Source organism: Halichondria panicea, chromosome 10, assembly GCF_963675165.1.
Source record: "Halichondria panicea chromosome 10, odHalPani1.1, whole genome shotgun sequence".
Taxonomy (NCBI): Eukaryota; Metazoa; Porifera; class Demospongiae; order Suberitida; family Halichondriidae; genus Halichondria; species Halichondria panicea.
The window spans coordinates 3286624-3301605 of NC_087386.1; the positions used below are offsets into that span (position 1 = coordinate 3286624).

At 40.2% G+C, this 14982-nt stretch overlaps 2 protein-coding genes across 3 annotated transcripts in view; both read right to left on the reverse strand.

The window, feature by feature from the left end:
• LOC135342382 (synaptic vesicle glycoprotein 2C-like) lies at nt 1-13721 on the reverse strand. Its single transcript, XM_064539114.1, has 11 exons — nt 13636-13721; nt 4698-4992; nt 4432-4594; nt 4221-4339; nt 3948-4123; nt 3806-3895; nt 3610-3750; nt 3278-3366; nt 2719-2933; nt 457-619; nt 1-355 (listed from the first exon to the last, which is right to left on the reverse strand). Exons 2-11 carry the CDS (start codon nt 4954-4956, stop codon nt 106-108), a joined length of 1665 nt encoding a protein of 554 aa, XP_064395184.1. The 5' UTR covers nt 4957-4992; nt 13636-13721; the 3' UTR covers nt 1-105.
• Nucleotides 7002-14982, reverse strand: part of LOC135342380 (protein asteroid homolog 1-like) — a 9942-nt gene continuing 1961 nt past the window's right edge. For both annotated transcript variants that reach the window (XM_064539112.1, XM_064539113.1), the window contains exons 2-4: nt 8306-13776; nt 7970-8193; nt 7002-7913 (exon numbers count right to left, since the gene is read on the reverse strand). In XM_064539112.1, coding sequence (XP_064395182.1) covers nt 11948-13776 — 1829 coding nt within the window. In that variant the 3' untranslated portion in view covers nt 7002-7913; nt 7970-8193; nt 8306-11947. The remainder of the gene's footprint in view (nt 7914-7969; nt 8194-8305; nt 13777-14982) is intronic.

A 14982-nucleotide genomic window follows, 5' to 3' on the forward strand; every position in this document is an offset into this window, starting at 1 on the left:
CTCTACGCATAAAAATAAAATAGGTCTATTACACTGCCTGTGAAAACAAGCTATACAGGATGATTGATACGTTATAAATTATGAATAAAAATAGGACAACTGCAATCATGTATCAATAACTATTTTTTTCTTGCACTTTTTTCCTATCACATACAAGCATCTCTCTAGTGGAGGTCTGTTTTCTTCTCTATAAATCGGTGGCAGGAGCAAAGCACAGAAAGCTCCCACTGTGAGTAAAGAGGCCACGATTAGGACTGGAATGCCACGGTTCACATCCAGGAGATGCCCAAACATGACATTCCCAAGAATTGCTCCCAGCCTCCCTACTCCAGAGTGCACTCCAAACGCTGTAGACCTGGGTGTGGAAGTAGGGGGTACAAAAATCAAAGCGAGAATAATTATCGATAATAATGACTGTAGCGTTTGCTAATATCAATGCCAAAAAATACCAAGTACCTTAATTCGGCATCATAGAAAACTGTATTGACTACGTCTAGTGCTCCAAATACAGTGACAGAGACAGCACTAAAGAGACAAGACACAACCAAGACGGTAGCGTGGTTACTGGGAACACCCCATATGCAGAATACACTCACGGAAGACAGTAGCAAAGCGACCACTGCATGGACACAATACAATTACAAGTTGTGGGAATAAGTGGGAATAAAAAACAAAAATCGTTTACAATGCTGAAGTGTTTCAAACAATAATTATTGTGTACTAAGTAACATCATTGATTCATAATTATACATGTCATGGCCATGTGATCATAATAGGAGATAATCATTCATGGCGACCCTCCAAATATGCGACACCCAGGAGCTTCAGCAATTTTCTGACCTCTAAAATAGCGACAGCTGTGTTGACAATTATTTTTTAATGTCGCGTTCCACTCTGTAGCCTCGATTGTAGCCCACTGGAAAATCAGTGTTTTAAAGTGGCCTGAAATTGAGGCAAGTACTCTGTAAAGTTACCTCCAATTAGATGTGACCCTCTAAATATGGACACCATGCAGGACTTCAATATAATTTTTCTACCTCCAAAAGAAGCGACCTCTGGCTTCGTAATTATTAAAAAGTGTCGCTTTAAATTGAGGTCTTACAGTAGTACAATCAGTAGGAGGTTGTACATAATAGGATTGGCAGTGCTATTGTATGTGTTATTTCGCACACATTTTCATTATGTATAGTACTCCCTAAGGCCTATACATAGCTAAAGCACTTAAGTTTATTTAGTCTGGTTCACCGATGTACAGTATAGCAGGTTATTTTCGAGGCACTAAATTTTCGCAGATTTTGATGGAGGTTTAAATGACCATACCCCGTAAGTAGAGAGGCCGGTCTTTCAACAGGAAGGAAACCAATTTTCGAAGTACTAAATTTTTAAGGTTCAACGGTCAATCCTCGAATAACCAGCTATACGGTATGAATTCCATAATTTCATATGAAAAACAGCAGAATAGAGCTCACTTTGCAGTCCACATGGTGGGAGAGGCTGGATGCTGGCTCCATCCTCCATGTGGTGTATAGAGTGCGCATGCGCAGGACTAGATAGTTTATTGCATCGAAGCAAAGCGCTAGCAAAATCTCGCTTTTATAAGGCACATACATGCATGTACATGTAATAACTTGTTGTGCTGAAGCTATCTATGCTGTAAATGCAGCGCTATGGCATCCAGGTGAGCAGACTCAGAATATACACACAGACAAACAAACAACACACTATTAATTGACTACTAAAACCGGTGGTACACCTCGGGTTAATTACATACAACCAACTCAGTGGTTGTCAGTGCTGACCTCAACCACAGTTTGGTTCGCATGCCCATCTTTTTCTGTTCTTTGTCACATTAAGAAGAGGAATTGGAAGAGCAAAGAAAAAGGAGAGCCTCCTTGCTAAGTCGTGTGATCCCCCACTGACGTAGACAAATGTTAATGAGCGTGGGCGAGAGTACAGAGCTAAGTTTTTGCCTCCCACACAGTACTTGAGCGCATTTACCAAGAACATATCTGTACAGCATGCGGTGTATAATTTTATGAGTAATGTAAACTTCGTGAGACCTTAATTTAGTCAGTAGAGGAAAGAGTTATGAAAGACTGGAGTACTCTAGTGAAGTAGAGTGTGCCTATTCTGAGTCCAAGCACACTTCTATTTGAGCAAGGATAGTACTGATTTCTTCGAAGTCGAGTTTAGAATTCTCAACTTGGGAAAAACTGAGCTAAATTTAGGATCTTTAGTCTTAGTTTTTACTAGGTAAGCCCTCGTCTACGATGTCTCAAGACTTAATTATCTATGATGCTATAGCTTTTATGTGAAAGTCTGCAATGTGTAGGCATGCTGTAGCATTATGCCCTGCCAAGCTCCGCCCAGCTAGTGACTGCCCACGTTCATTTTCCGTCACGCGACTTAGCATGACAAAGAATAGAAAAAGGAGAGCCTGCGAAGGAGGCTACTAAATATCAGCGTGTCATCTTAGTTTCTTCTGAACTATGCAAGAATAATTCTTACCCAAAAATTTACCCTGGCGTATTATGCTCAATTTTTATCCCATGCAGCTTGACCTCAACTCAAAGAAGATCACAAAGATCCAAAGTTTTCCGAATCAAAGATAAAAAAGATCGAAGTTTTTTTCAATGCAATTGCAGAAAGTAATTATTTTTAATGCTACAGGATAATTGTTGCTGCCAATAGCTAAAAAGCCAATTTAAAGCGCCTGACCTGTTTGTACTCTTCCCCCGATGACATTGATGAGCAGTGAGCCAGCAATGTTCCCAGGCAAAGAGGCCAGAGCAGTATACAGAGTGTCCTGGTAAAACTGAAGGTTGGTCTCATTGCTAGTGCAGTTCCGGAAATCAGCTGTACTGTTATTTTCAATACAGTCCAATTGAAGCCGTTTGAAGAACTCTGGAAACCACAGCTGTAGACCATAGTATCTGTGTGAACAGAACAAACATTGCTGTAAGGAACACTAATGTTGTAAACAGTTTCACATCACAAGCCAAGAGACCATTGAACATGCACACAAAGGGTTTGCCAATCAGCAGATAAGACACTGTTGATGGAAGTGGTTTGATTTTGTGGCTAATCATTTTACCAAATGGCCCTGACTCTATCCTGTTTGCACACATTCAGCCCCTTACAAAGGTTCTGTTACTGTACTGTAGCATGAATGTTCGCATACAAACTGCTTGCACAATGGACAGCATCAGAGAAGCATGTCAGCTTACTGGCACTATAAGCACAATAGTCTTTTAACCCAAAAAAATCCAGAACTCACCCAAACATCTGAGTGAACCAAATTACCAGGAGCAGCAACGTTCCTCGCAAGTATCTCAATCTGAAGATACCAATTGTCGTCCGACACATCTAAACGGTAAAAACAATGAAGAAGTGAGGACTCACACGTGTTTACTAGAGTAAACCCTGCCATTGACGACCCCTGAGTCAACGAATTAACTCTTTTTCAACAATCATGATTATACCTGTCGTTGTAACGACACTGCTCTTATACCCTTTAAAATTGAAATTCACCCTCTCTCTGAGAGACCCTAGAGCGAGTAGTACGTTTACTTTCGACCACTATTAAATTTAATTGTATTAGGCACCAACCTGCTTTCCTTTGTCAAGAACATAAAGGGGGCAGTCCCGTAGAGAAAATCTCTCCTCATCGACATTGTCACTTTCAGCCATTGATTTAATGGGCAGTGAGCCGCCATGTGACTTAGACAAATCAATGAGTGGGATCTCATCCTTAGAATCGATATCACAAATAAAATGACAGCACAGTGTGAGAATAATCGCTTACTGTTTGTGTTCTTTTCCAGCAGGAAATACCGATAGAATTCACCTTACGGATTTGTTTGAGTACTTTCGAGAGCTTTTTTACTTTCCCAATCTGCATTAAATTTTATTATAACCTATCATGTATGCAATATGAAGTGATTTACTTGGAACAAATAAGCCGGGCTCTCTGGCAGAAACAGCAGACTAACTGAGGACACAAAGGCAGGAAGGGTGCAGATCATGAGAAACAGTCGCCAGTGCACAAAATGCAGGCTCCCAATGTAGAAACTGATTTCACTGTGTGGACCCTCAGTGCCCAGCAGAGCCCATGCAATGAATGCTGCATGTGTAACAACAAAATTAACAGCAACAATAACTTCAATCCACCTGTTTACAAAGTGAAAGCACAACAGAGGATACACCTCCTCAGTTCTTACCAGTAAATGCAATACCAGGTTGCCAGCACGCAGCTGTTATGACAACAATGGGACCAGTTTGCTTTTCAGTGAAGAACTCACTAACATAAGAGAATACCACTGGAACAGAACCACCGACGCTGTGATGATGTGTGTAAAATGATAATTTGAGAATTGTGTGTGGACACAGAGTAGTCAAAGTGGTCTATTAAAAAAAAAAAAAAATACTCACCCTATTCCACTGGCCAATCGAAAGGCCAAAAAGATTGCAAAGTTTGGACTGAATGCAGACGCCAATCCAAAAATACCATTCCACAGCATGGCCGTTACCAACGTGACCTTCCTCCCAATGGCATCAGCCAAACTACCCCACACGTACCCTCCGATGAGCATACCTGTGGATAATGCATCATTTACATGCATCCAGTAGTAACTCAACGAATTAAAGCTACATGCACATGCAGTGCAATCAAATAATTTCAACCTACATTCACTCACCAATGAATATGCCAGCGTCCAGCCATCCCTTGTGAGCTGTGGTGAGGTCAAGGTCTTCCCCAGCTATGGGCAGCACAAAAGAGATACTAAACACCTCCACAGCATCAGCAGCAGTGGCTAGTCCCACAACCACTAACAGTATTACATGGAAGAATCCAAAACCAGAGGCTCTCAGGTAGGACTCCAACTCCCTGGCTCTGGCTTCATGTTCCTCTGCTTCATTATTACTGAGCGCTGCACTATCCTTTTCAACATTCATATTTGTAGAAACGATTGATCCATAGATCCTAGATTACTGATAGAGATAAAAACAGTAGATTTTACAGCATGCTTGTCCAGTCTCGATGCATAATAGACTATACAATTAATTATATAGGCCTTTTAGATTCTAGACAGGATGTTTCAGATCTATGGACCTCCAACTTGATTAATTAAAACAATGTCTAGACAAGTTTCAGGAACAATAAACATGATAGATCTACATTGTTAGACTAGACTAGATCTACGTAAATATTTTTACTCTGTTAGTTAAATTGGCTGTTAGAAGCAGAGATCATAATGATACTATCATTATGATCTCTGCTTCTATCATTGATAGATCTAAGAACTTATGTATGGTTTATTAGGTGCTTTTCCTTACCTCTGATAGCGGAGCATAATTCGATCAACGCGTACGTTGAGAAGTGTCACATAGAACATGATCACGAACTGTACTTAAGGTATCTTGTAGAAACCGCTTCATTTTGCGTCACTATTTTTTACTATTAACAGAAGTGCCCAATGTATCAGTTACGGAATTAGATTTGTAGACTACATGTATCTTATAGTCTATAGATATCTACAGTGCAGTGGAACCTTAAGCCTTGAGTGCCAATAATTAAGGTTACGGTCAACCGTTTGCTCATTAATTATTCATGAGCTAGATCTAGTGATCTTTTCCAGCTAGAATGAGCTGGAAGTCCAGCTGAAACGCAGTAGTCATTTTATGGCTCGAATAGACATTTTTACTATAAAGCTTAGGTACAGTCTACTGTAGCTTCACTATATGCAGGGCATGTAGAAGAGATATTTCGAAAAAAGGCTACTGAAAGCTCACAAGAGGCTGTTTTCCTTGGCTCTGGCCGCCATTTTAAGTGGAGTTAGTCTACATATTATTATTTTGTGAGAGTTTGTTGGCCTGGAAAGAAAAAAACGCTTCTACACGCCCTCCAGAATGGTAAGAAGCATCATAATTATAAGACCAAGAACACAGAGCTAGAAGTGTTTTTGGAAGTTTAAAATGACTACTAGTTTTGTGTTGTTTCTAGTAACTTGATGATCGCTCAGAGCTTCCACTGGAAGATGTTTTGAAGATTGATACTTGTCATACAGATTGATACACCAATATATTTATCATGTATGTGCTTCAAATTTCTCTCATAGCATTTATAGTTTCACAAAAATCATTATAAGAAAAATCATGAATATTCATGAGCAAACTGTTTGCCGTAACCTTAAGTTAATGTTATAGAGGTTGTTTGAAATTGAAATGCAGTGCTAAAACATTTATAGGGCTTTCTCAACCCCATCGCGCTAAGGTTCTTATTGTAGTTGCTTCATGCGCATGCTCAGTATGGAGAGCCCCACCCACGTGCCACAAAACTGAGCAAGAAATTGTGGAGGGTACGTGGTAGCCTCGACTCCAGCCCCTTGAATAGTGGCCTTTCTCAGCGGCCTGGAATCGAGGCTAGGTATGCGGTAGATCACTGAAGTGCAAGTATTAAGAGTTTCTATAGGCTTCTAGTCATGTTTTCATTCGTGAATTTGCAAAATAATGCTTCGTTCTTGAATTATGCCTCCATGCAGTGCAGTCAGGGTCATTCCTAGCCTCGAATCCAGGCCGATTTAAAAAATCGGCATGGTCTCGAGGTAGTTGGGCGGAGCCCGACCGTCCCTGACGGGAGGTCGGGGGACATGCTTATATAGGATTTGTACTTGTGTGTTATGTAATACTGCTTGGAGCATCATGAATATAATCATTTTAAGTGGGTGTTAAACGCAATATGCACCGCACTGCACCACACTGGCTGGCACTGAACAACATGACTTTGCTACTAAATAAATAAAGTACTGAGCAAGAATGGCCCAAGTGCTACAATGTTTTGGATGTGGGGATGAGCTATCAAGGCCTGGTAACAGGAGAGCTCTTGATGGTCCAGCTGGAAAGGAAGTGTTGGACCTGTGGACAATGCTACTGGAGAATGAGGAAGAACAGATGTGTGCTGATGTCGACATTAACAGTATTGTAAATGGCAGTGATAAAAACAGATTGCCCAAAATGTGCAGGAAATGTTTCGGTAGATATAGCAGCTTTCTTGAAGCACAGGTAATAATGAAAATAAAATTTGTAATTAGCTGAAAGAAGTAACTAAGTCTTAGGTCACACTGTCCACATAAACATGACTTAGAACAAGCACAAGCAATTGAAACCGAGATCAACATGTTTGTAATTGTCAATATTTCGGAAAAGACTATCCCTTCTACAATCTGTAGTGTTGAAGTTTGAAGCATATTCTTTAATCTCATTATCAACTTGATGGTAAATTCTTGCCTTCAAAAGGGTTACACGTGATGGTTTACCATCTCGACCTGCTCTACCAGTCTCTTGTACATAGCTACTGATATCGTCTGACAGGCCAACATGAATGATTTACCGAATGTTGGGACAATCAACACCCATACCAAATTCCATAGTAGCTACAACAATGCGAAGATTGCCATCACCCTTAAATAAACGAATGATTTCAGATTTATGGGCTGGATCAGTGACACTTGTAAACATGTCCACGAGGCGAAATTCAGGAAGATCAGGTGCATCATCAGGATTTGTGAATGCAGCTCCAAGGTAATCCTTAAAGAAGAGGTACATGTCACCACACACCAAAAGAACGTCCATATATGATTGTTGTGGGAAACTTGTTTCTCTCGATTACCAATTTCTGGGCCAAGTTTTGGAATGTCTCTGGTATACTTTTGAACAATCCAACAGCATAAATCAAATTTGGGATTACTGGGACTCTCGTAATGACAAATGGGTTTCTTAGGCCAACAATACGAGAAATGAATGAAATGTCACTTCGGGTAGCTGTTGCTGTTAGCGCCATCACATGAACTGATGTTGGAATGAGGCTGCGCACTTCTCTAATTCTCAACAGCATTTGCCTGAAAGTCTCACCCCTGCAATAATATTATTGGTACACATGTTAATAATAAACGATGAGTCAAATACATACCATTTCTTCACACAATGAGCTTCATCGATTATCAAAGCCTTGAGTCTATTAGCATACACATCTCCCCCCAGAAGTCTTCTCCAATGCTTCTTGCTGATGATCATTTCAGGTGTAAAGAATACTAGCTGATACTTTCCGTGGAAGATCGCATCCATTGTAGCTGCATCAGACATCTCGCCCGAGACATATGTGCTAGAGATGCCTTTAGAACAATAGATGGCTACCTATATAATAATAGAATAAAAGCATCCAGCTTAGAATGATCTAGTTATGTGTAAACAGCTCATATGCACATGTACGTATAATTATATGTATGTTCTATCTAGCCTTACATACCTGATCATGAATGATGGCCAGCAGAGGACTGGAGTAACTACTACTACTACAATAGAATGACCTTTCTCCTTCTCCAATATTTTGTCAAATGCTGCAGGCAAACAAGCATAGCAAAGGCTCTTTCCAAATCCAGTAGGCAATACAGCAAAGACATCTCTGTCTCTCAGAAAAGAAGTGACTACTTCCAAGCTGGTTAGCAGCTTCTGTAGCTGTGACAACTTGTGTAACTTTCTCCATTTTGCTCAAGGCAGCTCCGCCCAGCTGCACACCCACCTAGCTAAGTGGGTGTTAACCAACCACTTGCAATACTGCAATCTGATTGGGCTGCACTCCTCAGTGCAGCAGTACAAATCCTATATAAGCGTGTCACCCGGCCACCCGTTGGGAACGGGTGCCGGGCTCCGCCCAGCTAGTCTCGAGGCTAGGTTTTCCATGAGCTAAAAGCTAATGCCAATGAATCACACGCAGATTTTGAGTTCGGAACTAATCTACTTCATTATAAATAGCCGTTTGCTTTATCATGTGATTGTATGTGTAGTGCTTGGCATTATTGCCAAACTGTCTATAGCATGCCTGTGAGTGTCACACAGCATGCGTGCAGTATAATTATAATTATATAGGGCTATTTCTACAGAATGATAGAGGTATTATTACCTAGTGTGTCCACAGGTTGCTGACTATATCTACTGATACCTTGAGCTGTAGCAGTTTACACACACACACGCAAACACCGTATACAATGTACCTCGCTTGCGCATGCGCACCGGGGCATAATAAAAGCACCACAGCTGATGCCTCGGTGGAGATGCCAAAGCTACATAACATAAAGCTACTTTTTTATTCAGTCCAATATCATGCATGCAAACTCGAAGAGTGGGTAATGATCAAGATGCCAAAGCTACATAACATAAAGCTACCAGTCCAATATCATGCATGCAAACTCAAAGAGTGGGTAATGATCGACCATGAATGTTGTTAAAAACGATTGATGCCAAAAGTCTAGCTGCCGTCTGCATGCAGAGCCTTGCAGCTCTCTTCTCATTCTTGCAGCTACCAATAGCTAGCGTTCTAGTGCAGAGCTAACTACTAAGTAGAGTAGTAACATTCGGTAAACAAGTTTGTCTACGTGCTCTTCTGAAAAGGCTGCAATGGCATTCCAAGTAAGCAAAACTAGGAGAACGAAGCATTATTTTGCAAATCCACGAACTTAAATCCAAGTAAACATGACTAGAAGCCTATAGAAACTCTTACTTGCACTTGATTCATCCTTGAGCAGCTGTAGCAGTCTACACACACACAGTACAAACACACAAACACACTACCGTATACCTCGCTTGCGCATGCGCACCGAGGCATAATTAGTAGTAGGTATGTGTGAGAGTTTCTCTGCTCTTCCGATCCTGCTATGGCCGGGAGAGCTAGATCTAGATTAGGTCCTATCAGAAGGACAGATTTGTCCAGTTATCTCTAGATGGCAAAGAAACGAGTTCTAAAGCGTGTGGAAGGTGCCACCCAGTCCCTGCTCTTATCTACTATACAATTCATTTTGTCTGTGTTTTTGGAAAGAAGTATAAAGATGAAGGAACTGGGGAGGGATGCAAACAAAGGTTTGTGGTATTTCTTTCATATGCCACATTGTAAGGAGTGTTCACGTAGATGAAACTCCAGAAGGTGAAGATTTCACCAAGGATAGAGGACACGACTGCAATGCTCCTGCTGGTAACAGTCCCCTCCTATGTGGTGGTCATAGTTCCAAGACAGACAAAACTTGTGGTATGTAACTAAATTGAAATTCTATGTGGTATAAAATTATTAGTGACAGACATAAATGCATACATAATAGACATTATTATAGATATAGCCTCAAGCGTCCTCCTGTAATCAGGCGTCCAAAAGGAGCAGAGAAGACAGTAATTGGCTTACATTCACGCAAAAAGTTTAAAGGAGACCAAGTAAGGATGCCAGTGTCATTTTTGAAGAAATCTACTTCTAACAAGGATGAAGGTAGATTAATTAAGGCTGCCACGGCAATTATAATTGTTGACTTTTTTGCAGTTATTCTGTCATGGTTTGTTGACCGCCAAGGACAAGGCTTTAGAAGAGGAAGATGTGGAGATAAGACCCAGAGCGAATTCCAGCTTCATGTCTGGATAAGAATGTTTGTGTACAAAGCGTACATAAATACTTTACAACATTTTCTCTGAATATCCTTATATCGCTATTATATCATCTGGTAATGATATTCACATATTTCACAACCACTGCGATTAAATTTTACTGCAAAATAATTATGTTCCCGTTCGTAAAAATTGATATTGACCCCATGCTAGTATAAGCTTATTCACAGCAGTTCTGGCAGATCCATGCATGCATTAGAGCCGGAATTATCGATGTGTCTCACTTATTGGCTGATGGATCATTGCTACCTTGCTACTAATCTTGCTCTTTATCCTTGCTCTTCATTCTACTATAATTTTACTAAGATGGAAACAGGTCACATATCAGCAGGAACAAACAAGCATGCGCATAGGGAGTCATTCACTCCTGGGAATGTGATCTGTTTCCATCTTAACAATTTAGTAAAATTATAGTAGAATGAAGAGCCAGGATAAAGAGCCAGGTTAGTAGCAAGGTAGCAACGAATAGTAGTCAGCAAGTGACAGCTAGAATGTAGACCTATACATGTGAATAAAGAGCAAGGTTGCTAGATTAACACGGGAAAAATCACCCAAATGTACAAGCACACAATGGGTTGTTACCGTCTGTGGCCTCTATTCAGCAGCAGAACAATGGCAGCAACAACTGTGGTTTAATTGTTGCTGCATACCACGAATTGTAAGGAGACAATTTGGATCACACCATCTACAAAACGAGGCACCACCTTGTAGAATTTTTAGGCTTTCGTTATCTTCCACTGCTGTTTTTGTTTTAATGCACTGTAATAATTATTTGCACTGTGTTGTTTTTGTTTTTCATGCACTGTAATAATTATTGTGATGGATGTTGTTGTTTTAAAATTATATTGCTTTACAGTGGATGTGAAAATGTGAACAGAGTGTTTTACTAAGTGAAGTAACGATAGTTGAGGAACATATCACTTGTAACAGACCTCTCACAGATAACAGTCTTGAACTTGACTGTATATAGCATATAATAAATTATAGTCATTGCAGGTGCAGTCTTTTGAGGATGTACTTAGTAGCCCTCCGCTGAAATCTCTCAAAGTTAAATGGGGGGGTCATTCGTGACTAGAAGTCAGTGACTGGGGGAGTCATTTATTCCTAGGCATGAATGACTGGGAGTCACTGGTGACTAGGTAGGAATGATCGGAAGTCATTATTTGGGGGAGTTACTCGCGCCTATGGCATAGCTCGAGAACGAAGCATTACTTTGCAAATCCATGAATGAAAACATGACTAGAAGCCTATAGAAACTCTTACTTGCACTTCATTTATCCTTGAGCAGCTGTAGCAGTCCACACGCACACACACACACACACACACCACTACCGTAGACTTTTTTCTTTTCGTATATATACCTCGCTTGCGCATGCGCACCGAGGCATAATAACCTATTAAAAGTAGGTGTCACTTGTATATAAGCAAAAATGGATTTGAGTACACAGACTATAATTGTAGTCAGTCATGAAGAATCTGAATCAGATTCAATTTGAAGTGATGAAAATGGATTAGCGTGAACAACATTAGACGAAACTAAATGCTGTTTTATTTGTTCTTTTCTGACTGCTTGAGTAGGTAATGCGGCATGGCACCTGCTTCCGCCTTCGTGAACAGCCTGCAGCCTTGAATTAGTTTCAGCATATCTATGAGATAGCACAACATCTAATAGTGATTGGTATAATTCAATATCAATCGGAAATAGAGAATGAGCTGAAGAAACATTCTGAGCCATCTGCAAAGCAATAGTACCATCATACAGGAAAGCCGGAGATAATACCTCAAAAGGCTCTATTAGCAACTGGTTGACACTTAGGGCATCCAAGTAGCAACACTGCCACTGCGAGAAAGCATGCAAAGCTAACATCCATTTTGATCGTGTGAACGTGAATGGAGAGGCGCATTTCTCTCGATGCACTTTCAGGGTTGCATGGCATGTAAAGCAAAGAACATTGCAGAAAATCAAAGCTTCAACCAGGAAAGTTGGCACATGTAGTGTTTCGGCCCAGAATTTAGTGACGGCTACAACAAACCTCCAATGTGTATTTACTTTTTGAAGCATGGAATACTCACAATTCAACAGTTTACAGAATACTTTTACAGGAAAAGGGGAAATGAGTTGTGGAGAAAATGCTGAGACGGATAGGGAACTCACTTGTCTAGCTGACAGGTCTAACTTTATACGAACAAATTCTTTTACACTGGGAATATCAAATAAATAGTATATTTTCTGTCTTATTGATAATGATGCATCCATCGATGTCGACTTCACGGAGACATCAGGAACAATTCGCAAAAGAGACTGCTCGATCACTAGAGCACTCATATTGTGCCTTGGAAAATCACCTTGCCGATACTTTCTCACTATCCAGTTAGGCAAGGGCTTTCCGCAATTTGTCTTTAGTACACTTGATGAAAGCAAACACTCCGGATTCGTACGCTTCTCACACGTGTACATAGCTTGGACAGCACAGCAGTTGCTTTTCAACTGGCCATAACATGAGAGATCTTTCATTCTAAAAAGAAAAATTTCTATTGAGGGATAGCAATAAATACATTTCATAATCTGTGCAACTGGATGGAGACTGCAAACAGACACTTCGTGAGCCATACAAGCAGCCAGTTTAGGAGAGAAAACGCTGCTTACAAAGTCATTACCGATTATGGCAGGTACAACAAAACGTAGATCTGCATGCTTAATGTCGAATTGCTCAAGGAATTTCGACAAATGAAACACTTGACAAGAAACTGGCTTGCTACCTGAGTCAAATCGATCTATGGGGATGTATCCGCCTACAATATTAAACATAAAGAAATCTGAATCTAACCCAAGCACAGGACAACCAAAATAGTTTGCAATCTCCACAATTATTTCATCAGCTTCCCCATCAGCTACATAAAATGGAACATTGATTTCACGCAGAGCAAACAGAAACACTTCTGTAGCTAACAACGATAGTGTTCGACCACCTTGATTAGGATTAGAAATGTTTTCATGAATGTGTTTTATTGATTCTCGGCGCCTTTTCATTGTCGTAGCCACTTTTTGCTTTTTGTAATCGATTCCATCGAATATAACGATTGGCCTAACGTTAGCCTCTAGCAGTGTGTTAAACATTTTAAGTACCTCTTCCCGAAACTGAGAATACTCACCACCACGATTCCATTCGAATGCATATAATTGATGACACAGGCCGTAACCATCAATGATCAAATGGCCTTTCAGTGTGCATTTCTCCCAGCCCCGAAATGTTTCCTTGACAAATTTTGTGAGGCCAGGGATTCCCATGTTTTCTAAAATAAATGAGTCACAGGAATTATGAACAAATCACGCTAGGTATGGTTCTTTACTAGCTGCAGCTAGACATAAATACACCTGTAATTGTTTCAATACTAGTAATGCAAGGCCTTTATTACTATTGCACCTCTCAGAGGAAGCTAAATGACTCCCCATGCAATGCACTGTAACGCTGTCACCAGTCACTCCTGCGCAAACTCAGTACTTGTAGTTATATATTTTTTGAGCAGTATAAATATAGCTGTGCAAATAAAACTAATATAGAGTGGCTCTGCATGCAATTAGGAAACGACGGCAGTTCACATGAACTTCAACCATAAATTAAGCCACGATCGATGCATGCCCTCTTCTCATAATTATTATTATCTCTCTTAATTTATGTCTTTGATGCCACTACAAATGTTAGAGTTATCTACTATAATTATTTATATTGTACTTAGCCTCGATTCCAAAAGAAAGTACACCTTCTCAACCTGGAATCGAGGCTTAGCCTACCATAATTATTACTAGAGGGTGAATTTGACCCTTTGCGATGTAACTATTGCGTTCTGGCAAGGATTGTGTGTCTTTATCAGTACCAGTTTAGGTTTTGCGACTTTTTTTGGCCAAGTGATCAACGCTTGCAAAGTTCGCATAATTATGTTTGATACTCGCAAAACATTCTAGGTATTTAGGTATTTAGGGTACGAGTACTAGGTGATTCCCGTCAAAATAACTGAGTGGTTTGTGGTTATGAGTGGTTTGTGGTTATCGGTGTATAATTTTGATGAGGTGCTTTGTGGGATGTTAATTTTAGGGAGGTTTATTTTTGAGGAATTTTTTTATGAGTAGTATTTTTGGGAAGTCCATGTTTTGATACGTGGGAAGATGCATGTGTTTTTGTGTATTTTTCTGGGAGATGGTGCTTTATAGTACTAGCATGGTTTAAAGGTGAAATGTTTAACATGCAAGCTAATTGATTGCTCCAAACTGTTTGAAAACTTGAAGAGCATTATTATGTCAGTTGCAAGCCCTCGAAAATAGGAGGCCACTATCTGTTGATGCCCTGGACTCCTGTATATTGATTCTAGGACTAGTTATCTCAGAGTGCCACAAATCAGTGTTTAGTTGTTATTCTAGTGAAGATGAATGCAGCTCAGCAACACACTAACATAACACTATTCGAACACTTGTAGGTAGTAATTTTCTCTTCAACTACATGC

Bases quoted from the DNA above. Each gene is read 5' to 3' on its own strand.
- LOC135342382 (XM_064539114.1), bottom strand. From the start codon at position 4,956: ATGAATGTTGAAAAGGATAGTGCAGCGCTCAGTAATAATGAAGCAGAG. The intron at 620-2,718 runs GTCAGGCGCTTT...GTGTCCATGCAG, and splicing joins CGGGGGAAGAGTACAAACAG to TGGTCGCTTTGCTACTGTCT. The intron at 356-456 runs GTACTTGGTATT...TTCCACACCCAG, and splicing joins TTCTATGATGCCGAATTAAG to GTCTACAGCGTTTGGAGTGC.